The following is a 26,104-nucleotide window of genomic DNA, read 5'->3' as shown; positions in this document are numbered from 1 at the left end:
TAAATAGTGCATAAAATGGATGAAAATCTGAGTTTAATAGATTCAACTGTTTGTTTCATTATTGCGCCATTAATAATCAACGTGTTGTTAGACTGTCGATAAACTCTCTGGATTACAGTTGTTTCATTTCTCCATGCTGCACAGTGGATTTTTGTGAAAGGTTAATACAGTCAGATGTTATTATGAATTGGGGTCATTTTTCCTAATAGGATTATTACACAGCTTTAACGTCATTAGAGCGTCCCATCATCTGCAGACGGTTGCCCTCTTACCTCCGCACCATGTACCAAAGAGCGCACATAAGACAAACAACTAATCAGCCTGGAGTTTGCGCTGATGTTACGGTTCTCGGTTGTCTCGGTACTTGTCCGGACCTGCAGCGTCTGTGTGTCTGCAGAGGGATGTCAGCGGTGGTGTGTGTTATCAGATCGAGTCCCCACATTTGGTTTCCAGTCGCGTCCTGCGCGCTGTAGGACGCGCGGGCGATCAGCTGAGCAGGAAAGGAGACGGAGCCAGCGGTGAGAAACAGGCGCAGTCACTCAGCGTCACCCGTGCGGACATTTCAGCGGAGTTTACTGCCGGGATCCGCTGCCAATCGTTTGCAAAGTGTCCTGCGCCGCGTCTGCTTTTGCGGACGGGATGTTGGAGGTGGTCGCCTCGCAAAAATGAACAAAGGTGAGATGATTTTTTTTGTTCGTTTGTTTTCGGTTAACAGTTCCCACCAGTTTCCATTACGATATTTGACCACACTTTCTAAAGATCAGGAAAAAATATTAGTTGTTATATGTTGTAATATTTTCACTTTTTACATTTGTTATTGAACTCGGAATCAAACACCAAAATAAAATTTTTTCTTCAATAAGACATGATTGTGCTGTTAAAGTAAAGCGTCTGCTTTACGTCTAATTATAACAACTGTTAAGATTAAAACTCAAATAGACTGCTACTACTGTATAAAAAGCAGCACATTTCTAAAACCCTGAATATAAATAATGTAAAATTGAGTATTAAAAAGTAAAGTCTCACAATATTTGATAAAGTTTATAGTTTCAGTAAAATAACTATGTTTTGTTATTTTGAAAGTTTTGGGGTACAGTTGGTGTACAAGATCCATAAAAGACATATTTTGGTTCATAATTGTTTTATCTATTGTTTCATGTATTGTTCTTAAAGCTAAAGGCCTCCTGACAGGGGTCTCTTTGGCTTCAATCACAGGAAGTGAGTCAGGGAAATCCCTCAGACCTCTTTGTATTCTTTTGGAACTGTGTCAAAGCATGCATTACTCATTACCAGTGCGTTATCGCCTTTCTATAGCAGCAGATTTCAACAAGTCCACTGTAGTTTTGGGAATTAGCCATCCTATTGACAAAGACTGACCAAGGAAACCAGGTGTTGGCACAATTTTGTTTCTCTCTTTTAGTGGCCCATTAAGATTAAGATGGACATTCTCTTCCAAAACTGCTGGACGACAAACAATCTAGTTTGGGTTACTCTACAAAGTCCTTGGTCAAATATGGTATTTTATTCCTCAAAAGCACCTACAGTGATAGTCAGAGCAAAATCAAACTCTTAGGAGAATTTGGGTTTTTATGGTCAGAGAGCCAATTCTATGAAACATCTCATACATACATTTGTCCACACAACCCATTGATTAACCTCTATCTGTCCACCCATTCATGTATCCACTTCTGTTCGTCATGCGCTGAGTTGAAGGAGCCTAAGCATTACTTTACAGCATTATTTTACTCTGAGTACTATGATTTGGATGTTTTAATTAAAAATGGTATTATGTGAAAATTGAAGGAGGTCCTTCCACTCCAGCCCAACGAACTTGGGTACAATGTTTAGCTAAAACTAATTGGCATATGTCCTAATGGCATTAACAAAGGATTCAGGTTAAGCAAATATTGAAGCAGTTTGTAGAAAGAACATTTGTTTGGTTCTGTGTGTGCAAGAGGCCTTTCTTGTTCTTATAACAGAAATCTCAACCACATTAAGACTGCTCTGTTGACAATCTTTGGCAGCCTAAATTTAGCTAGCACGTATTTGAGACTGAAAATGTGGGTTGTATTTGGGTCATTACACATGCGATACTTTTGCAAAACATTGTTGGCTTTCTGGTATGGCAAAACTCTTTTTACTACCCTGGGTGGTTAACATAGCAGATTGCCAGCAGGAAATTAGTTAGTTTTACAGATTTTGTTGAGAAAGTGTTTTACTGTGATCTCAGTGGTCTGACTCTGACCACACACCATTTACTTCTATGTCTTTGTGAGTTGCTGAGCCATTTTAGGTCACAGGAACACCACACAAATGACCCTGTAAGCTATTTTAAAGTCAATAATCTTACAGTTTCCTTTTCCTGTTGTTCTTTTAGACTGCACCCAACCTTCAGCGGTTCCAACGCCAAGATTTGTTTGTCACGCCAACCTGAAGCTGCTTTCCCCTCTTACTTCTGCATCCAGGGGTCCTAAACCTTCTGTAGCCCCAAAACCTAAAGTCAAAGTCCTGATAAATGGCAACCAAGGAGGGTTCAGTAACGACAGTGCACAATCTTCTGATGCAAGGGGTGACGAAGAAACTGTGAAGCAGAATGGCCTGAACAAAGTTATCGTGAACACATCATCTGGGAAGAAACACTTAAATCTCAGTAGCCTCAAATTCGACAAAAGAGATTTAGAAACTATATCAAAGGGGACGGTGGACAGTGGAGGCACAGAAGCGGAAAAGGAGGAAGATGAAAGTAAGAACATGGAAGATTGCAGATTAACAGACAGTGCCCTTACAGAGGAAGGGGACTCCCTGAAAACGCTATGGGTTAGTGACGACAGACTCACAGCTGACTCCGAGGAGGCAGAGGAGATCACTGACACAGACGACATGGATGCTGAAGGTTGTGATGGAGGTGAGGCGCTGGCTGACGCGGACGGCCTCTCAATGGGAGACATTTCTGCTGGTGCTGAAGACAGATTGTTTTGCCACTCCGTCGTGAAGCAGGAGCAGCTTCAAACAAATGGAGACAGAAGCACTGCAGATGATTTATCAAAGTCTTCTTCTGATGAAAATGGACTATGTCTTAAGGACAGAAAGACGGACACTCATGGAAGAGAGAAAGAGCCAGATACAAATTGGTGTTGTAATAGCCTGAAGTTGATGTGTGGCCATCAAATTAATGGAAAGGGTGAAAATCAGCAGGAGGTTAGTTTGTATGACTACATTCCTAATATCCACCAACAAGTTTGTTCTGAAGCAATCGAGCCTTTTTACATCTGTTCAGAGGATATTATTAACATGACAGCTACGCTATCAGAAAGTGGGATTACCTCTGTAAAAAGAACTGGAGCACCAGCTGGAAAATACAATGAAACACCTGAGAATGGACATTTAGTGGACTGCATGAACACTGATAAAGGTATTGAGTATGGCAGCAATGACAAGGCTAATGAAATGGAGGACATGTTGAACCACTTGGACTGCCAGCCATGGTTTAGACAAGTTGCCATCTCAGTGCCAACAGACACAGACACCTCACTGACGTCTTCTTTCTCCGAGAGCCAGCTGCTATCTCCAAATGACTCTGAAGTCTTCAAAGATGACGAGGATTTGGAGGGTCACATCGTGCCCTTTCTGGATGAGACCAGTGACATGGAGCTCAACATTACAGATGAGCATGTTTATGAGGAACCAGGGCAAAGCTCATGTACTGAAAGTGGTTTTCCTTTGGATCGCAAGACTGCTGGTATTAGAACACACTCTTTGTCAAATTATATTTCCACTACTGTGGGGAATCGGGGAGTACAATTTCTCCATAAGACCTACATTAGTGGATTAGGACAACCTGCACTGAGCAGCAGCCCAGTGTTAAATTCAACACGGCACAAAAGCTATTCCAAACCCAAATATTTGTCTCTGTACCCTCGTTCGCTGTCTATGGAGGGACACACCACACCTCTCTGTATCTACAAGGATGACTCCTACAGACATAGAGACGGGGTTTCCTCATCTGAGAGCTTCTCCAGGTGCTCACCTCTCTCATCTAGTGCCCTGTCCACACCTACTTCTTTGATGGATATCCCCCCTCCCTTTGAGCTGGCCTATATCACCAAAAAGCCTATCACAAAGAGTTCCCCCTCTCTTCTTACTAGAGAAGAGTTTTCAGAGAAAGACAGGAAAAAGAAATCCTCCATTAAGCGCTTTCTACTTAAATTTGGGTGGAAAATGGAACATAAGTCTGGAACAGATGCCAAGTCTTCCTCTTTGAAATCCTCGGCTGAGTCTAGCCATTGTTCACACAACAGACTTTTGGAGTTAGATCGGCAGAGCATGAGTGGTTCTCCACAACTAAATTTACGTCAGGCAAACAAACCTCAGGGTTCACCTGAGTCTTCGTCCCACTTTCTGTTCCACAAAGAGAGTAAAAGGAAAGGGAACTCTGTGGCCTTCCTCAACAGGAGCGTTGTCCGAGTGGAGTCCTTCGAGGACCGCTCCCGAGTGCCTTTTGCACCTCTTCCTTTCACCAAGCCCCGCTCTATCTCCTTCCCCAACACTGATACCTCAGATTATGAGAACGTCCCTCCGCTCAGCTCAGATTATGAGAATGTTCAGGTGCCACAGTGGAGGCCAGTTCGACAGATGCCACTCGTAAATTTCTTTGATCGTCCTGGTCGAGTTTTGTCTTCAACAAATGAAACAGACGGTTATGTCGACATGAAGAGTCTTCCAGGATTTGAGACAAAAACACATTTACCTGAAGAGGAAACTGAAAGGTATGTAAACAAGATTGACTGAATTAGGACTGAAATTAGTTAATCTAATTTCAATCTAAACTAATCGGTTTCGTCAAGGTGAAGGGACTATGTCAGACTTATTTGTCCGTTCCTTTAACATTTAGCAATTCTTGTCACACTCACCTGCACCACTCATCATGTCTACTATTGTACTGGTATTTTAAAATTCGTAAACTCTGTGTGGCCTGTCTTTTAAGCAGCCAAATGAAGCCTTATTTATTAACCAGCTAATATCAGTTTCTTATACATTTAATCTCTACTAAAGAAATAAGCATTTCAAAAGTACTGCTAAATTTAGAGCTTTATTTTAGTAATAGGTTTCATTTTGATGGGCAAGTGTCTTTTCATGATACGTTCATACACAAGGTAATTCAAGGTAACTCCATTAATTTCATGAAAATGAAAGGAAATACATTAAAATTTAAGAAAGCTTAATATGTAAAACATTTAAAAGCATTGGATAAAAAGTAAAAAATGTTTATATGCAATATTACAGGCTACATTTTTTTTTTAAATTACTGTCCAGAGGTTTTTTTGGTCTATTACAGTGATGCAGACAGTCTTTACTTCAATCGCTCATCAGTGTCTGGGGAAATAGTTCATTTGTGTGATTCGTAAATCAAATGCCACAGTAAACAATTTTAGTTTCACTCCCAATTAAAAGGAGCTAGCTGGTTGTGCACATCTCAGGTTTCCAATGAGTTTGTTTCAGCCCAAACTCTGCTCATAAAAACTAATGCGGGCTCGCATAAGCAGACTTCTGCTGACCAGAGTAGTCTCCATAGTTCATACATGACTTACAAAGTTAAGGTTTCTTCTTTTTTTGATGAAGTAAAAAGTCTGAGAAAATGTTTTGCAGAGTAAAGTTTAATTGGTCACTTTACATTTCCCAATTCCACAATCTGTGCAAAAAAAACAACAGTAATGTGTTTCTACTTTTGTCTAATTTTGTTTTGACTACTTCCACTAAACTTGAAGAAGTCAATAACTTAAAAGAAAAAAAGCATGAAAGAATCTTTAGTGTAGCTTTGGCGTAGCCACGTTTAGGATCTTCTTTTTTGATTTGTGACATCGTTATTGTCAACATTATTGCCTCCTGCTGGCACCGCAAAGATATTGCAGCATTTTTGATTGGAATCCCACAGTTTTTGTATGGACATTTTAGTCAAAAACTGAGGAAAGCAATATACCCAGATGGTGATGGCCTTAATGAACTCTGGCTCTGGCTGTGTGTGCCGATGTGTTGTTAGGACATGTTCGGAGGGAGACTAAACAATGCCGTGTAGGGGTGGTCTTTTCATGTCCCGGTTTCAGTAGGAAATGTTGCCTCACTGATTTTTAAAGCTTCTTGCCTCTTTAATTTGGTGTTATTTGTTTTTATAATCAAGTATGCTGTGTTGATGTGTGCCCATCCCCCTCTGCATTCCTGCCTGTTTTGCCCATATCATACAGACCTCTCAGGATGAATAATAATCAGAGCAGTTTGGACTCATTGCTCTTCTCCAGCCAGGCAGCTACATCAGGCAGAGATACAATCTCAAGGTTCTCTGTAGACAGCAGATGGTGTCTGCAGAGCTTCCCTCTTTGTGTTCACAGTCTCTTATTGCGTATGTGCAACAAAACAGAACAATATCGGCATAGAAATTAATTAATTTTATTTATAAATATGCCAATATGTAATTTCAAATCAGTTACTGTGTTTTATATATTTTTACTAAACTGATATAATAACAACCTGCATATGTAAAAGCCCTGAACGAGCCACAGACACATTATTTCATCTGCTCAGGTGTATATGTCCTGAATTATTGCAATTTAAATACATACAGAATGATGAGTCCAAACTTAAAACACTACCGTAGTGGAGAAATATTTCAGCAACAAATCACAAATACAAGATAAATTGTAATAAATCCGATTTCTCATATTCCAAACCCCCAAAATATGCTTGCTTTAGAGTGTATTAATTTATTTCAGAACATATAGGCAACATTTCTAACCTCATGAGAAAAGGCCGTCTAAAACCGTTGGTTAGCATCGGCAGCTGGGAGCTAGAGGCTAACTGTGGCTAAACCGTAACAAAAAAAAATTGTAAATACAGTTTGTGACTAAACGTGTTCGCAAGATTTCTAATAGTTAATAAATGAACTCGTAATAGTAGTTAAGTTGTAAACTCATACCTGAAAAGGAAAGGGGAGCATTAAGTGAGCCACGGACATGATCTTTACTCTGCTCAGGCTTTTTACTATTGCTCACTTACTCTAGACTCCCCCTGCTGTTTGCGTTTGGTTACTACATCTACTAAATCAATTAAGAACCCAAACTACCGTCAAAGACATTGCAAGTTGTAATCTGTACCATTCCAATCTGTAGAGCATACAATATGAAGACATGACCATACAAATTGATGGTGGAGGTCAAAAGAAAATGTGCAGGAGAGTATGGGAAGGTAGAAAGCTGTGAATAACTCAATCACTCAGTACAACTAAGGTATCTGAAATGCCACCTCTGAATCCATGACACGTTGAAACTCAAAGCACACAGGCAAAAGTAGCTATTATTTTCTTGGCAAAGTTTTAGCCATGTAGTACAATTTGAGTATCATTTAAATGGATCACCTACTGGTGTCTACTTCCAGTTGAATAATGCACAAAATCACAAACCTCAGATTATCTCAAGCTGTTTTTTTTCCAAGATCAGTGTGCTTACTGTACTCAAATGGCCTCCATGGTTACCAAATTTCAATCAAATAGAGTACCAATAATAAAAAGATCCAAAAACATTAAAATTCAGCACAAAAGCAGAAATTAAAACAGCCTAGACAAAATATTAAGTAGTTAATCAGAATGCATTAGAAACACTTGCCCCTTTATAAATAGAGATACTTAGTCATTCTTAGTGATATATACTTAAACAATTCATTCATATTTATCTTGGTGTAACTCTCCTTTACTACTTTCCTTTGGAGCACACAACGCACCATTTCCCATGCACCAATCATGACATTTGTAGTTGAACTATCTAAAGGGTTTTTGGCAATAGATGTCCATGACAAGCTTGAGTTGCCTTACCTGCTTTTTGTGATCCTGCCACTTTTGGTGGGTTATTGCAGCATGTGGGGATCGCTGTTTCAGTGACAAACCTTTCAGATAGGATGTTGTGTCCAAATCCCTGGAGACTATTGCAGAAAAAGGTGAAATTACTTTTTAATCAGCTTTGTTTTTTTCTGAGTTAGGGGGAGGTTTGATATCCATTGTCCTCTGGTTGACCTGAGGTACAATCTGCTGTTTTACTTTTGCCTGTAGGTGTGAATTCAAATCCAGTCTTTTGATGACCGAGTTATAACATTTGTTGATTAATTGTGGTTGTTTTCTGCGTATTAAAATAAAATAAAATTACCTAGAGTTTATTCCCCACTCCTGGTATCTAGCAAATACAAATAATCTGGGTGACTCCAGCTCACCTAAGGGAGTTTCAGTTCAATCTGATTTCATCTCAGGCAGTGATCAAAGACGGCTACATGTCTTTTTATACATGTATGTCAATACTTCATTTATATGAAGAATGGTCTCTTTTTATTCGGATGGTGAACTGATCCAACTGATCCAGCATTGACTTTACACACTTCACTGTAAAATGTCTTAAGTATTTTGTCTGTTTGAGCCTCTGCTGAACCGTAAAAACTAGTTGGACTGAAGCATGGTTTAGCCTGCAGAAACCATATTAGTTCATTATTACTTAGTTTAAAAATCATTGGCAGCCATGTCTGATTCACCGGGTAAAACTTAGCCTAAGGAGAAGTGGCAGCATAATTTTTTTTATCTCCTTATGTGATTTGTATCTGAACAGCTTCCTCCTGGAGCTTTTTCATGTCGTAGCAATGAAGTGAGGAGTGGCAGTGGTTTCTATGGGAGTGATATAAAACCTTAATATAGAAAGTGTTCATGTGTTGTAGTTCCCTAACTCCATCCCCCTGGTGTCTCATTCAAAGTTTGTTCCAGTAAGCAGTAATGGGCCATGCAGGCTGTAATGTGTGTGACGCAGAGAGCCAAACGGCTCACATATGTGAATCGTATGGAGCTAATTTGCATCTCAGTGGGGTTAAATCCAACAGCACTGGGAATAAAACATGGCAGGAGGGTTGGCAAGGCGGATATCCGTTTGGAGGAACACAATGTTACACCACTGTAAGTTAAAAGCCCGGTTTTATTTGCATTGCTTACATTCCCCACTGTGCTACAGCCATTAGCATATTCATTTTGGTTTCACTGCAGAAGGAAAGCAAGCAGCATAAAGTACCAACATGTGTCTCTGGTTGGCAGCGGTTGTCACTGGAGGGTTTTCTGAACCAGCTTATTGCTTTTTACAATCCTTCAATCTTTTATTTATTCACATTGTCTAAACTAAATATGCTTATTATAGTGATAATTCAATGTGGGAGATTTTGAAGGACTGTAAATTAAAATTTGATGTTTAAATTAAATTCATGCGATTTATTCCCAGATGACTAAATGACTGAGAACAGAGAGAGGCGTACATTAAAAGCATCTAATTGCAGAGACAAATGTAAAATCTGTGTTTGTAGAGAATGAAGGTCTTAACAGGACGATACCAGTGGGTTTAATAGAGCAACGGAACTGATATTCTTACTGCAGATGTTAGCGGGTATTAATGAAAACTTTCATTGGGAATGCTTAGTTTGTTCACTAATTTTAATGAGAAATCCCCCAGCTAAACTTAATACAATCACTTATACATGTGAGTTATATAGTTTTTATCCCCTCCTTGATTCTCAATGTCTCACAGTTCTACTAGTCTAAAAGTTATTGATCATTTTTGAAGACTGTATAGAAATTAGGATATTTTTTTAGTGAAAACTCATTTCCTTTTAGCCATTTCTTGGCTTATAAGTGTCAAGACATATCAGATGGTCATGGTGGGCTCTCTTCTTTTTAGTTTCTTCTGCTTGTGTCTCATTGGTTAATGTTTATTAATGAGTTTTGCTTATCATTAGTGCATTACCTTAATTTTCATATTTACTAATGCAGAAGAGACATTTTTCTTCTGTCAAAGCAACTTTTCTCTTATGCTTTTTGTTAAATCTTCATTTTTATTTCGTTTCTATATTAAAAAACGGCGCAAAAAATGTTATTATTGCACATAGAACATATCAAAACTACATGGGATAGAGATTTAATTATGTTTTCTTGGAAAACAAATTGATAAGTTTAATGGCTTTTGAACAAATCCCGGTGATTCGGTTCTCTTGAAAGAGCCATAAATCAATATTTGACTTCTTCTCTGATTAGGTTTAATGAAATCAAATCACACACAAGTTAACTCTGGTTAACAATTAGGTAGCTGTGCTGGATTTTATTTGGGGGGATCACAGTGAAGCAGTTTTATCACATAAAATCCTAATAAGATATACTGAAATCTAAAGTTGTTGCATGACAGAATAGAGCAAAAGTAAATGATTTGAATCCTTTCTTGAAATATTGCAATTATCATAAATTTACTTCTCAAGATTTTTGTAGAGAAAAACAAAACAAGTAAATCATTCAGGATCACTTTATGAGGGATTTCTGATGAGAAATCTGTAGACCTACATATTTGTTTGCATCTTAAATTGTAATTGACATCTAATCATTCGGGATGAATTTCAGCAAAAAGTCTGAATAATCTGCTTAAAACTGTCCATCTGCATCTAAACAAGCCAGGACACGTTAACGCCCACTCTGCACAGGAAGTCCATTTCTTCATGTAGTTCTTCCTACATATCCTCATTTATAATGCCCTCTTGTCTTTTTCCTCAGTGCCTACACAGAAGCCTACAACGTCTGTTTGGTGGCTGCCAGTGCCACGAGTGACGGTCGGGGAGAGACGGTGGGGGACGAAGACCAAGGACGCACCTCCGAGGAGGAAGACGTGGGGACAGACGTCAACTATGACCGACAGGTTGGCTCCCACCAGCACTGAGTCTGGGAAAACCAAATTATTTTAATTATAACCTCCCAATTACTACCTAAGGATGTTCTTATGTAAAATTAAATTTATTTATATAGTTATTTTGAGTAGCCTGATGTCTGATATTGGAAAGGAAATTAGAAGAACACAGCAGCAAAAAGTGGATTGATTGTGCTTCACCTCCTTTTATTGCACAAAGGGTCTCACAAATCAAGATTTAGAGGCAGATTAATGGAGGATAATGGGCTTCTTGAAGATTGTCCCAGTTATTAGGAATTTAAGCACCGCTTTGAGATGCTGTGAAGAGGGGAGACGGTTACTGTACATTTGTTGAACCTCAGCCAAAATGAGTGAATTACTTGTAATTCTGGGCCAATTAAAAGTTCGTTATATGACTATTTACAGCCAGACGGTCGATCCAGAGCCTTTTACATCGTTAAAGAGCTGGTGGATACAGAGCGATTGTAAGTGTAAATATCTAGTTTCATTTCATGTCTGTTAAAAATAATCATGCTCCCATATGAATCCTGACTAAATAATGTCTTTATTTTGGTGTTTAGACATGTGAAGGCCCTCAGGCTGCTTCAGAAAGTGAGTGAAGTGCCTTTATTGTTTTCATAAAACTCGTCCAATATACATTGTGCACCGTGCAGAACTTGCACCATGCCAGATTTTTTAAATTATTAAATGAAGGCCTCCACTTTTGCCACTGCGTTAGGACTTTCGGAAAGCTGTGGGGTCTGCAGTCGGGGATGACGGGCAGCCTGCGATGGACGATGAGAGACTCAGAGAGATTCTCAATGAGCTGCCCGACGTCTACGTGCTGCACAGCAAAATCCTCACCGAGCTGGAGAGTCGAATCGGACATTGGTGAGTCGTCAGGCATCCAACGTCACTTTCATACAAAAAAACCTTCAAAAAAACTGGCTGACATATAAGCAAAACGAGATGCACCGATCAAAATTATGGGGCCAATTTCCGATTTCCAGTTTTTGGAAAGTCTTGATTGGCCAGGAGCTATTTTAGTCTAAATTTGAACAGCATTCAAAATATTTTCTTAACTTTCCTGCTGTGTGTGTTCATTTTGAAATGTTTTTGTAGGAGTGAACTATTACTTGAACCAAACATAACATTTTAAATGATATTAGCAATTATTACAATTACTGAAACCTCAGTTTTGAATACTGTAGATAACGTAGAGCCTTACAGGAACTGAGATCTTAAAAAAGCTGCTGACATTTTCAGCTCTGCGTTTCAAAGCTTAAAGCTCAAATAGATAAAACTAGACGTCTTTATTGTACTGCAGTTAGCCTTCTTATTATCTATTTTTTTCAGTTTACAACCTGCCCGTAAATTCTCGTTACTTTTCAATAACCAAATGCTTCACACTATCAGTGAGAAAATATCCTCTTCCATGATCTCACCTCAGCAGACTGGTGGACGCTGCTGCTTCCTCTGTTTCGTTCTACCTTTGGTTTCTTTCCATTCAGGGAGGACAGCCAAAGGATTGCTGACATTTTCCTGTCCAGGAAAGCAGAGTTTTTGGTCTTCACTACTTACATCGGCCACTATGATCGAAGCATTAGTTTACTGGAGGACGGCTGCAGAGCTTCACCTGCATTTGCAGCCGTAGTTCAGAAATATGAGGTCAGACTTGCTGTTTCTTTCGTTCAAAATGTACAATCTTTGCTTGCAATTTTGCATTTCAAATGTTTGGGGTTCTTAAAATCTGTACAGTAAAATCTGTGTCCAGTATTACCTTCTGGTATAGCACAAAAAGCACAACCAGGAATGCATTTTCTCATTACAGGGTCACTTCCTTTCTTATTGTCTTTGCTTAATCTCTGTTTAGTTTATGAAATAGAGCTTGAAATATTTAAAAACTGCAGCATCTGTTCACTACTTAAAACAATAAAGTATTCTCGATGTAACTTCAGCCTTTGTCGCAGATCAATGCTGAGGTTGTTAATCCCCCTCAGGGGCTAATAATACAAACTATCCCTGTCCTTTGCAATAACGTAGCAGGATTGTGGATGGATGTCCAGTGGGCCTGAGTGTGTCTCGTTTATGAACACAGGAGTTTTAAAGGTTCTCTCTACGTTTTATCGACCACCGAGGAGAGAGCTGGCGTCAAGTCTTTGCAGAGCTCTGCAGTTTTCTGTCAGATTTAAGCGCCTGGACGTTGAAAATGTCCTTTGATTCCCTTGAACGCTTTGTTTATTAATGCCAGCGGCTGTTTTGTTTGCCCTTTAAATGTGAAACTGGTGGTAAAATGTTTCCCCCCCCACACACACCTGGGCTGGTCTAAAGCTGATTGATTTTTTTTCAAGCTGCTGAATGCTGAGGCAAATATTACACAAACAAATGTATCCTTACTGCTAAGGTGTGGACTGAACCTTAAATGAAACTGTATTCTAATTAGTTTCCTTACACTCACTTATATAAATACATGTAGTAAATAAACTATGTCTATAATTATATTAAAATCCATGGCAGTCTTAATCCTGTAACTTCTGATGGGTTTGATTTGCAGATAAAACTAATTCTACCATATAAAATGGCTGTAAAACCTGAAATAATGTGTGTTTATTTTTTTTACGTATAATATACGTTTAACATATAATAACGCCATTAATTTACGTGAATATAAAGATTTAATGTGTTTTTTGTTGTGTTATTCATTGTTCTCAGTAAAACAAGTCCTATTTTCAATTGGTCTGAAAGGCCACTCAGGGAAGAAGAAATAATTACCTCAAAGGCGATGTAAAACAACAATCTAACATTTAAACTTTATAGGCTCTGATTAAACTAAAATTAAATCCTTTGAAGTGTCTCTTTTAAACTGTAGTTTGTTGTTTCAGGACCAGAACCCAGCCGGGGAGAGAGTTTCTCTTCAGCGTCAGCTCCTGCAGGTTATTGTGCGTGTTGCTCAGTATCGTCTGCTCCTCACAGGTGAGTCATTTACAAAAAATAAATAAATTAAAAAGTAATTGATTCACATTGACACAGATATTATCATAATAATAACAGATGATGGTTTGGTGAATTTACTCTGAAAGTAGTCATTTCTCCCTCTCCACCCAGATTATCTGAACAACCTTTCCCCGGATTCCAAGGAATACGAAGACACCCAAGGTACAGTAAACACGCAGCGAGACCACAAACAAAAACTACCCAGCTGCCGCTCCGTTCACGCTCTCTCTTACTGCCAAGGGAGCTTTACATGGCTCCGTGTGTGGCTTTGTGTTCACTGCAAACCCATTTGTGCTCGTTTGGCATGGAGGAACGGCCAAGAGAGAGCCAATTAAGATTTCTTTGTTTGGAGTGGAAACCCACTAGACAGCCACTGCAGCTCCTTTCTGCCTGCAGACCGATGTGTGTGTGATACACCAGGAGGCAAGCCGCTGCAACACTATCTGATGCTGCAGAGCCGATAAGGGAGACGTCTCAGTCCAAACATGCAGACACTTCCAGACTCCTCACTTACTGGACCGTTCCCATGCAGACAAAGAGTTTCAAAACTTCCTACAGCAGCTATGAGAATTTGTTGAGACTGATCATCCTCCCTTTTGTTTATCTTTTACAGCCGCAGTAGCGATCATGTCTGACATTGCAGATCAAGTCAATGACAGCTTAAAACACGGGGTGAGTACCAAATAAACCTCTGAGAGACAACAGTAAGGATTTGCTGTCTTGAAATTAAGTGTTTTACCTCATTCCTTAATAAAAAAGTAACACTTAGTAGCACAGATTTAGCTGAGCCTTCATGTTAAATAATAAAAAACAAATAAAACAGCAGAAGAAAGACGTGGATACATTTTGAAATGAATAAAAATAACCAGAAGAATCAGAATCGAGTCCGTGTTTTGTGACCTACACTGAGGTTCTTCTGTGTCCTGCTTCATGTTGTGGTCAACCTGCTCAGTCATGTGAAAGCAGCAGAATAATGTTATTGATATTTGAGAGAAACAATAAGTGATTAAATGCTATTGATGTAATACAAATGACACAAAAGTTAAACACCTAAGTTTGGATGACTCGCTCATATGCCACTCAGTGTCATTTATATGAAAAGCATATTACCAAGATGAAATATTTTTCCATAATCATGCAGGATTTCTACTGAGTCTAATAGTATATTATTTCATTTATGCATTTACCAGATGCAAATTAATATGGAAAAAAATAAAACATATGGAAAATTATGTTTTTCCAGACAGTATTCCTGTTTGTGTTCCCTAAATATTCATTTCTTCTCATGTCCATAAGCTCCATACTTAGAGTCTGACTGTGACCATAAAAATGGGCCAATAAAAAGACATTAGAGTCTAGAAAAATGTGCATTTCCTGCATACGAAGTATCGAACTTAAGCATTTGTTACCGTGTAAAAGTAAAAGAAAGAAAACTTAATGTATTCCCTTAAACTCACCTGTAATTTATGCTTCGTTGTTTGAAACAAAACACAAATTTGTGAAACAACCTAACATGAAATCCTGCATCTAAAAATGCATCTGGATTAAAGTTTTTCCTGTGATTCACAGTCTTATAGCTCCTAAGGTGACATTTCTCACCCTCTACTCATACGTTCCAAGTAAAAACACTTCCATTCGATCCAACGTCAACAAAACATGTCCTGTCCTGTGATTCAGGTGGCGACAACCGTAACTTCTGACTCTTTCATCTCTCGTATTTTAACGTGTCATCTCTCCCGCTCTCTGCTGTTTTGTCTGTTTTTCAGGAGAACCTGTTGCATCTGATCAACATAGCGTCCAGCGTTCACAGCCCACGGGACCTAATTCATCCTGGCAGGGTATGACTCTGATAAGAGCATTGTTTTCTGTCTGAGTCTTTCTTTTTCGGCCAACCCACCCTGTCTGCCCTCTACCACCCCTTGTTGTTGGCCTTTTACACAATCAGCGAGCTGGGAATACCCTACCAGCCCGGCCTAAAATAACACGGCCGGACGGCTGCAGATGCACTGCGTTTGTCAGGATCAGAGGAGCTGCCAGTGGTGCCTGGTTTGATTTAACCATGTGTTTTTTTTTCTTTTCTGAACTGTCAGGTTTTTGTGAAGGAGGGAACCCTGATGAAGGTCAGCAGGAAGAGTCGACAGCCCCGACATTTGTTTTTGGTAAAGGCTACTTCCTGCTTGCAATTACGCTGCAACACACAGTTTATATCTCTGTTTTCGTGGACATACTAAAACCTGTACAGTTTGCAGAACTGTTGTTTTTTCTTAAAACGTACGTTTAAAACACAGAGTGGGGAGCTTTCAGTCTGATCTATTTTCACGTCCAGACTGAGCTATTAGGAGCAGGAGTTTCCTGGCAGGATGTTTCTGAATGTTGAGTTCCTGAATCGGTGCGTTACTGCCGGCAGAAGGAAGGCTGCGTGGATCTTTTAGCTCCCTAAGACCTGAAAGGTCCACACAGACATCTTACCATGTGTGCATCATATTAGCTACTTAACTGGAAACTCACTAAAATGATGTTGCAGCCTTTGACTTGTTAAAGTATTACTCACAGTATAAGTATTTTATCCATTTTATTGAGATAATCCTAAAGCAAAAACAATGATAGAAAGTGTTCAAGAAGTAATTTCATTATTTTTTGGCAATAAGTTGAAAGACACCTTATATAACTACATAAAGTCAGAAGCCCACAAATATTACGCCCACAATAAAGCTTATACTCTTTTAGAAACAGGTCAGGTTGGCTAGAAATATGCAGGATCAAAAATATGTAAAAAAATATATAGATATTTCATAGAATAATTTTTGCATTGAATTTTCACATCAAAATAACAACAGTACCAGTGATCACAAACTTCAACGTCCAACCGAAGAAACTGTATTTATCATATATTTGCAAATGATTTATGGTTTTCTTTATTTTGAAACCTAAAAATGGAAATAAAATGGCTATTTTTTTAAAATGATCACAAATTTCCTATAGCAGATATTCATCAAAACATATTTGCGGCTCTTAATGAGATCATTCTGCTAGATTGAGGGTGAAAAAGGCTTTTATTTTGTCAAAGTTGAAGACTCCTTGTGTGTCACATAGGATCCCAGTAAAATATAAGGAGAATAAAAAAAAGTCAAAAGCTTCTCTAAAGTTGTTAATTATCCAGTAATCAAGGTGTCTTGCTGTGACATTTAAAGCTTGTATTATTGTCCCAGATCCTAAAGAGGCCCAGAAGTGTCTCATCTAACAATTGCTGCAAAATTAATCAGCAGGAGAAGGTAGTTTGTGTAAAATTAGGTTTCTAGACTCTGTGGCAAAAAAAAAAATCAAGCGATATTCTGTTAGTGTCGTAAAGGCTGCAGTGACATAATTTTAAACAGATCCAAGGCAAGGTGTTTGATTTGATGTCTCTCAAAAAGGTTTTACTGTGTTTACACAGGATTTTCTCTATGATCGTCCTACTTCTTTCCTTTACTGGAAAATTAGGAAAGTCTCACATTAGAGGAGTTTTTTTTCATTAGTCTGAAATGACACCTACTGGAGAGTTGCAGCAAATGCACAAGTAACTAAACCTGGCTTGGTGACTGTTTCCCCATTTTATTTTTAATTGTTTTACTCGTTCATCTTGTTTCGTCTGCAGGGTTTACAGTGAGTGCTCTGTCTTTTTTCAGATGAACGACGTGCTGCTCTACACCTTCCCCCAGCAGGACGGGAAATACAGACTGAAGAACACGCTGCCACTCAGTGGGCTGAAGGTCAGCTTCTCGTCTTGTGTTGCTCTAACCACACATTTACTTTCAAGGTCTCCTCCTGCTATACATTTAATTCTCTCTCATTCCAATATTCAATTAATGATGTTTTTGACAAAATAACCAGGTCAGTAAACCCAACGTCCCAAATGTCCAAAATGCCTTGAAAATCGAGGGGTCAGAGATCTCCATTCTTCTGTCTGCCAGGTGGGTCTCTCTAAAATAACATAACAAATCTAAAATTGAATAAATGAAATCATTCAGATCAGATGAATGGTGTGTGTGTGTGTATCTTTTTGCAGCTCTTTTCTTGAAAGAGAGGACTGGTATTATACTCTCAACCGCACTGTGACTGAACAAGCAAGAGGCTCTGCAGCCAGCTCTGGAGAGGTGAGAAAATTAATTAAATTAAACCAATAATTAGATGCACAAGTTTTTTGTATTTTTTTGGTATATATTTGAATGTAACTGTAGATGTTGGCTTAAAAATATGCATTTCTAACCAAAAAGTGGTTAAATATCCAAGGAGAATTATGACAAAAACTCATTCAAACTTTTAATTAATATCAGTCCTTATATCAGTGATTTCAATTTCTTTTTGGATTTTCAACAATTTTGCAAAAGCAGTTCTTCCTCACCATGAAAACTTTACCTGATTTATCACTAATATTGTACTTAACAAAATGCGAGCAGCATCTCCCATTTCAAAGAAAAACGTGGTCAAATATCTAACCAGAATTAGGACATGGCTATAGAAACCATAGTGTTCAAAGTGTAATTAATAAAGTGACATTCATTCGCACATTTCGTTGAATATTGTGTCTGTATCTATAATTTAAATTCTTTTAGAAACGTTTTATAAAAGGAATTGTTCAATTAAGACATTCAAAGTCAAGATTAGTGTATGTGAACATCCTGCTGGAGCTGCATCACAGTGACGTTCAGTGAGACGTTTAACTTCCTGCCGTCTGTTTAGATGAAGCGCTGATGGGTTTTGCATGTCTTGCAGACCAGAGATCGTCTTTGGCTTTCCCTGGGAGAAAAAGCTCCCACTCTCGTTCCTGTCTCACAAGTGATGATGTGCATGAACTGCACTGCAGATTTCAGCCTCACTGTTCGCAGACACCACTGTCACAGCTGTGGAAGAGTAAGTCATTTACTCTGAGATACTCTAGGATACTGAACTCTGTTTTGACCTACATTAGTAGATCAGGAGAGAAACTGATAGAGATGTTTGAAGACGACAGTCGGCTAGACACATTAAGACTTGACTGTCTGTGTGGAATGCTGCTGGTGTTTTTAGAGATCGCTTAATGTTTGTTCTTCATTGTTACAACAGATTGTTTGTCGAAGCTGCTCCAGGAACAGGTATCCACTGAAATACATGAAAGACCGCATGGCCAAAGTGTGTGACCACTGCTACAACGAGCTAAAAAAGAGAGGTAATAAAAAAATCTCTGCTTTTTAATTGTGTTAAGGCTTAGGTCTCATTACAGATACATTTGTGGAGATGCTATATCTGGAACCTAACCCAGATATCAATACACAACTCAGTGGCCTTCTAGGAAAAATGTGCTTGTTGAAAACTCTCCTTACTGAATGTGAGCTCATCAGGCCAAGATTTATAATGCGATTTAGTGAGAAGAAGGACGTCAGCAGGAGTACTGTGTGGTGAAGCAGTTGGTGACCTATCAAACTGGCACCCTACCTAGAGATTTTAAAGTGTAAAAATATACAATCTGTTATTTTGTAATTTACCAAAGTGAGAAATGATTGCTGGTGACATAAACTATTATTATAAAACTAATTCTGGCAAGTTGAAGTTACAGGTTCTGCTGAATATCTGATCACCTTTGTTATACAGCCATTTACCAGCCCTATGGTTGGGCTTCTGACTGAAACCAGCAGAAATCTCACTGTTCTACTCCTCATCAGCCCACGACTTATTCATTAGGATGTTACTGCACATAGCTGTTGTTCTGAGGACACCATTTATCACGCCACTCAGACTGTAGTCTTTTTCCCCCCTAAAAAGTCACTTCAAGCAAATACTACACATGTGGTGCTTGAAAGGGAAAAATATACAATCTGTCATTCATTTGGCTCAGACAGAAAATTGAGTTGCTGCTTCGTCTGATTATCATGAGAAGAACATCTTCAGATTCCACCTGTTTAATTTTCCAGGATCAAAAAGTGATTTCAGTGTAGAGACTTTTTTGGCTGGTGAAAAATGACAAGAGCGGTTTATTTAGTTTCAGTGTATCTTTTTACATTAAGATCTTTGTGTCTGTTTCTAATATTTACCTTTGTTTTCTTTATGTCTGTCTTGTTGTCTGTTTTGTTGCCCCAGTTCTTGTGTTCAGTTGCTGTTTGTGTCTGTAAGTTCTTGAGTTTTTGTAATTAAATATTCTTTCATCATCCACCGTCCACCTGCCTTCGTCTTGTTGCATCTGGAAACTGTTTTCCCACAAAATCCAAACTGACTTTTTGATGACTTCATCTGTTGAGACGTTTATTCCTAATCTGTGGTCAGAAAAACATGTTTGTTCTTGTGGTTATCAAGCTGAGGAAATGTAAGATTCCTGTAAGCGACTCGCTCCTTGGGAACGAATCATTCCCATATCTTGCTTCCTCTTTTGGGTAAAAGGAAACTGTTTGTCTTCGCAGGAGGAGAAGTGTCCGAGCTCTCAGCCAAATGTAGCCCTCGGTTGACCCGCTCCAGTCGTCCCCTCTCCACCGTATTCCAAAATATTCATCCCCCCAACATATGGAGACATCGAAAAGGCACTGCCTCTTTCACCCCGGTAAAAGGAACAAAATGCCCCGCTCGGAATGCTGCAGCAGCTTTTCCTTGTTGCGATTAATAAGAAAAGCTGGCGTTGTTGTGCAGGCAACCGTGTCAGAGGAAGGCTCCATCAGCGGGACTCTGCAGCGGAGCAAGACGAGCAAAAGAAACTGGAAGAGATTGTGGTTCCTGCTGAAAGACAAGGTGCTTTACACCTACCGAGCCCGAGAGGTGAGGGGAAACATGCAGTCCCCTTTAACCTGCACAGCACACAGCGACATGCACAAGTATTCATACGTATTGTGTACATTTAGTGAAATTACATACACAAATATTGATGTACTTGTAAGTATCCTTGTGCAACTGTGAAAAAGTGAAGAGAAGGGAAAGTTTGAAGCACCGTTTTCTGTCTTTAGTTAATACTTTACAAGTATATCTGTAAGTGTTTTGGAATATGTTTGCACATCTATAGATGGAGATTTTTGCAGATTTGCTCAAGCTCATTCTTTGAGGTCTGGACTTTAACTGGGCATCTTAACTTGTGAATAACTTTATGCAAACTGCAGCTGTATTTGTACTTAGACTTAATTATGTATACAGGAAATACTGTCGCCACTGGGCACTCCTTTTATGGTAGGAAACCACTTAAAATCCCCTTAAATGAAAGTTTGCAGTTTTTAACTTGACGAAATTTGAAAAAAATTCAAGTGGTATGATTTCTTTTTTAAGACACTGCTTTCACACTTAAACACTTGAAACAGCATTATTCAATATTCATAAGATAAATGAAAACAAAATAACTGCATATCACAATTGCTTGTTATCCTCATCATTTTCTTTTTCATCCTCAGGAGAAGGTAGCGTCAGAAAGTTTACCGCTTCTGGGTTTCACAGTGAAGCTACCTGACAAGCAGGGAGGCGACACAGAGGCCAACATCTTCCAGCTTTACCACCAAAACACTTTGTATTACACCTTTAAAGCTGAAGATAACTTCACAGCTCAGAGGTGAGAAGCTTGTCTATCTTACAGCTCATGATATGACATTAAAATGTTTTGTCTGTGGAAATGGTGAGTTTTTAGCTGCTGAACGAAATGCCACATTAGTTTAAAATATTCACATCTGTTGGATTTTTGGCCATGTTATTCTTCAGCTAAAGTTCATTTCATTTTATGCTGACTTATCTGGGTCCATATAAAGAAAACATTGAGCTCCAGCAGAAAAGAGGAAGACAGTCGTTGTCAAATATATTTCTCCAAAGTGAAAATAACTAGTTCAGGTAATTATGCAACAGTATGCAGCTCTGGAAAAAAATTAAGAAGCTTCTGCACTGAGCTCCATTGAAAACCTCCTGGTTTTTTCTACCAATGATTGTTTTCTGAACTCTTCCTGAGTTAAAACATTAGTTTTGCTGTTTCTAAATGAACATGAACTTGTTTTCTTTGCATTATTTGAGGTCTGAAAGCACTGCATCGTTTTTGTTATTTTAACCATCTCTCATTTTCTGCAAATAAATACTAAATTTCTGCTTAGAATTTCAGAGACATGCTGTCAGTAGTTTGTAGAATAAAAGAACAATGTTCATTTTACTGAAACATAAACCTATAAAAAGTAAAATCAGAGAACTGATCATTTTGCAGTGGTCTCTTAATTTTGTCCAGAGCTTTAAGTCTCTGGCTGCAGTCATTGAATCTTTTTTAAAGAAGTGTAATCTGGATCTGAATCTGTACTCCCTTTGGCAAAACAACATAAAAAAAACTTTTTATAGCTTCATAATCAGGCTTTTGACTACACCAAATCACTGAAAAGTTAATTTAATATATTGGTTAATTTATATAGGCACAGGCATTTGGTATCAACAAATACTGCTCACTTTGTAATCTTTGTCATCTTTGTAATCTGTAATCTCTGCTCTTAGTTGAGTTACTGTTTTTAAGAACAAACATCTTAAAAATGCTGGCGTCGTAAAGTTTTTATCTTGGGTTGTTAGGCCTCATAAAATACTGATTTAAGACTGATTTAAGTACATACGTGTACTGTTATTATTATTGTTTAGAGTTTTTAATGTAATAAACATTGCTATACAATACTCACTTTATCTAGTTGTAATTCATGTTGTCCTCTACTTATATAAAATCTTTCACCTTCACAGGTGGGTTAATGCAATGGAGGAAGCCACAAATTTGTAGACTCAACCCTTCTGCTGCCTTCACCCTCCGACAAACCCCCGTCTCCAAAAGTGACTGGACGTAGAACCAAACTGGAAAGACTGGAGAAAGGCACTTTTCTGTTTGTCGGCATGTCGCAGCCCGCCCAGCTAAGCTGAGGAGACGAATACGTGGAGTTCTTTAAAAAGAGGACACTGTCCACCTACTTTGTCCTTCTGCAGCGTTCTTCCCTCCCTGCTGTCGCAGCAGGTGTGTCGCCAAGGGCTGCAGGAGATGTTGGCCCAGATACCTGACAGTGTGGAGCGCCGCCTGTCAGCTGTTACTCACCGCCCCATTTCCCAGAATCCACCGGAGTTATTATCACATCTTACACAAGATACACACTACAGTCAATTCACGGCGTGTTTGGACATGGTTAATTTATTAATCTGTTTGAAAGCACTGAACAAAGAAGTGAAAAGACGGATTTTGCTCTTGTTTACATGAAAAAACACGCTGAAGCCTCAGTCACGAATCTCAAATGGCCTCATATTTGCTTTGACGCAGTTATGCCTTAATTTCAACATGTGCTTTTTGTACTTTATTTAAAGCATGAAAATACTAATTGGTGGGAGGAACAGATTGATCAGACGAGAGAAAAATTATTCAAAAGACTGTTATTTATCTGTGTACCATATTGTTGGAGAAAGTCCTTCCTGTAAGTCTTTTTTTTTCTCAGTTGGCACTGATATTAAAGGCATAATTCAGACTTTTTTTTAGGCAGTTCACCTTGACAAAGTTAGAAATAGTTGACAATTGTCTGCAGTAAACACAACTATTTGCATCTTGATTTAGTAAAAGCCCAGATAATCTGGTCCCAGAGGCCAGAAAAGAAAGAAAAGCTAAAACCAGAGCAAACTTCTGCTGTCTCAAAACAAGTCCAGTCACTTTTTCCGAAACCTTGAAATTGCTGACTCGTTTACTTACAGAGAAACTGGATGTTGTGTGCCACTAATATCTTTTCTGTGTGAAAACTAGTCGCAGAAAGTGTCTCCACTTTTATTGAAGCAAAAATATTAAAGCAAAAGTAATATAATATTATTTTATTAATTACTTAAACCGCGTTGCTTTTCTACTTGCAACAGTTAAGTCCAAAATTATCGATCCCACTGATGGTAAACTTAACATTTTACTATCATGTTTTTCCTTAATGCTAGTAATATCAGCATCTTAGAATCCAAGCCTGAATTCAATAGAGAAACTGTTGAGGGAGCTAAAGATTAGGGTGATGACAGAGAGGTGTTCCAACCTCATCGCTAAGAATAAATAGACCTAATGACTGTGAAAACGCTTGTCAGCAAAATATTAACTATTTGGATGTCGTAGTATTAGACATGGCTGCTGAGAAGCATACAAATATTTTTTGCAATAAATTTTTTTATTAAAATGCAATTAAAAACCAATAAATTTGTTATTTCAAAAGTAAAACTCCTTTTACATGTTTTTTTTATTCTTTGAGAGACGACTTCCTCATATTCTACCAGAAGAAAATTTATTAGTTAAATAAAAAATAATCTTAATTCTCAATCTGCCAGGATTCTGAATAAGTTTTTACCTTAACTGTAATTAATCTATTTGGAAACACTATGTAAGTTTTGAGAGTTACTATGTTTCACACAGGTACATTATTGGCTGCACACAGCCTTCAATCTCCATTTCCTACTTGAATATTAATTTAATTATTTGCTAAAAAAAAACCTTGATAAACACTCAATGCAAATAGATCGCAATATAAAGGTTAGAAAACAGCATTTGCATGAACTGCTTTGTTTGGTGTCTTCGCTCTTGGACTAAACGTCAGCTTCAGCCTGTGGGACTAACTAATTTGGATTTAAACTAAATAAAGATGCTTTTGAGGCTTGCTACTGCAGGTGAGTTTTTAAATCCGTGCTACATCAACAATTATGAACTATGCCTTTAAAAAAATATGAACAAACAAAAGGGATTACAGCACAGTAGATAGACAAAGATTTTGTCTATCTACTGAAAAAGTATGTCATTTTTAAAAAATATCTTAAAGCAAGTGCAATGTAAATTCATTTGTGTGTAAAGAGTCGCCATCAATCTGTACACAGAAGCTCTGGCTTCGACTGAAACGTGAAACTCAGATTGATTGCACTGAGCTGCATAATCACTGTCTTGGATTTTGTACTGTACCTAATGATTTATAACATTAATTTGCATTTTTAGGCAAAGTAAAAAAAAAAAAGAGACAAACGATGGAAAACGTCCTTCGTTCTTTTGCGTTCTCCTCGTGTCCGCTAGGTGGCAGGTGAGATTAATCTTGAAGTGGAGCAGAGCGCTGCCTACTTCCTGTCTCGGTGTCCTTGTTAAGTGAACATGTAGCGCTCACACACCAGAACTCCTGCTGCACTCGCAGGACTCCAGCTACTGCGGTTCTGCCACGAGGCGTCAAGCTGGCAGCTGTCGCTGAGCTGCGGGAGGAGACGCAGGAGAAGTTGAGGGATACGCAGACCCGTGCGCCGCGCGGCCAATGAAAGGCCAGGCCTGCTCTGCTTCTCATCTCCCCCCCTGAGGCTGCCTGACCCAGAATAATATCAGGCACAAAGTTTGCTTTCTGGGGCTGCTGAAAAGTTGCAGACACGTCGTCCTACATAAAGGACAGACCATTTATCACTCTGCTCTGCCTTTCCAGCCCCACTTCTGCTTTCTTCTCTTCGTTTCTTGTATTGTGTAATTTTTTTTTTTGGCCTCTGCTGCTAATAATCCAAAAGACTGGAACGTTACATTTTATTTTACATGTATTTTATAGAGATTCTGTGATTAATTAACAAAAGTGTTAATTGAATACATGGTTTTCAACCTCCTTTTCTTTGATACCCCAAAATAAAACTCAGTGCAACCAATTGCCTTAAGTAAATAAAGATCTATCTGTGTGTAACTTAGCCTTTTCATGCATGAATTATGATCTTTTATGTGAGGATTTTTTTTCCATTTTGTTTTTGTTAAGCCATAACGGTGGGTAAAAAATGGTAAAAAATAAAAAATTATCGATTTTTTTTCTAGGTGATCATTTGTAATTTTCTCCAAATACAAAGTTGACATTTGGAAAATACATCAGTAGTATTGTTCTTTAGGGGTTACTTGATGTCACAATATATATTTTTTTACCTGCAAGAGTCGTCTACAGTAGAAGGAGGGACCGGGTCGGTCGGCATGCTTTATGTTTGCCGGCCATATTGGATTTAACAAAAATAATTTCTTGCATTTGCAGCTGATGGCCAGTAGTTGATAGTGTATTATATGATGCATTACTGTCCACTTCAGTGGTCTGTGTGCATTTCCAACATAAAAATCCACAAGAATCACAGGAAAATGACTTTTAGACAGCTGTCCACTGTAGTGACCACTATGCATGAAAAAGTTAGATGACTCAGATGAGACCAAAATCAAACTTTTACCTGCATGCAAAATGCTATATGATGTGGAAAACTCAAAATGTACCAGTTGGTGGTGGGAGCATCATGCTGTGGGGATGTTTTTCCTCCAAAGGAACAAGGAACTTACTCAGAGCTGACTGGAAAATGGACTCAGCTGTAGAGCAATGTTGGAAATAACCTGCTGGAGGCTGTAAAACACTTACGAACAGGGTGGAGGATCACTTTCCAGGAGATTAATAATC

General features: G+C 38.5%; 1 protein-coding gene across 2 annotated transcripts; it reads left to right on the top strand.

The window, feature by feature from the left end:
* Positions 1-25,492, top strand: LOC103465251 (FYVE, RhoGEF and PH domain-containing protein 5-like). 2 transcript variants are annotated; one of them, XM_008409893.3, is made up of 21 exons: positions 1-675; positions 2,378-4,766; positions 10,604-10,745; positions 11,160-11,218; positions 11,315-11,345; positions 11,473-11,624; positions 12,245-12,401; positions 13,616-13,706; positions 13,839-13,889; positions 14,341-14,399; positions 15,494-15,565; positions 15,818-15,886; positions 17,393-17,476; positions 17,598-17,677; positions 17,773-17,860; positions 18,480-18,617; positions 18,810-18,912; positions 20,138-20,274; positions 20,361-20,459; positions 21,107-21,261; positions 22,407-25,492. In XM_008409893.3, the coding sequence occupies exons 1-21, from the start codon at positions 666-668 to the stop codon at positions 22,441-22,443; spliced, it is 4,203 nt and encodes a 1,400-aa protein (XP_008408115.2). In that variant the 5' UTR covers positions 1-665; the 3' UTR covers positions 22,444-25,492. The 2 variants fall into 2 exon arrangements, with proteins under 2 accessions (XP_008408115.2, XP_008408114.2); XM_008409892.3 differs by having other exon boundaries at positions 20,361-20,486.
* Positions 25,493-26,104: the final 612 nt, after the last annotated feature.

The sequence above is a fragment of the Poecilia reticulata genome, chromosome 5 (genome assembly GCF_904066995.2).
Source record: "Poecilia reticulata chromosome 5, P_reticulata-male-v2, whole genome shotgun sequence".
In the NCBI taxonomy this organism is placed as follows: Eukaryota; Metazoa; Chordata; class Actinopteri; order Cyprinodontiformes; family Poeciliidae; genus Poecilia; species Poecilia reticulata.
The sequence above is the reverse complement of the archived record's forward strand: the minus strand, read 5'-3'. Positions and strand labels throughout refer to the sequence as shown.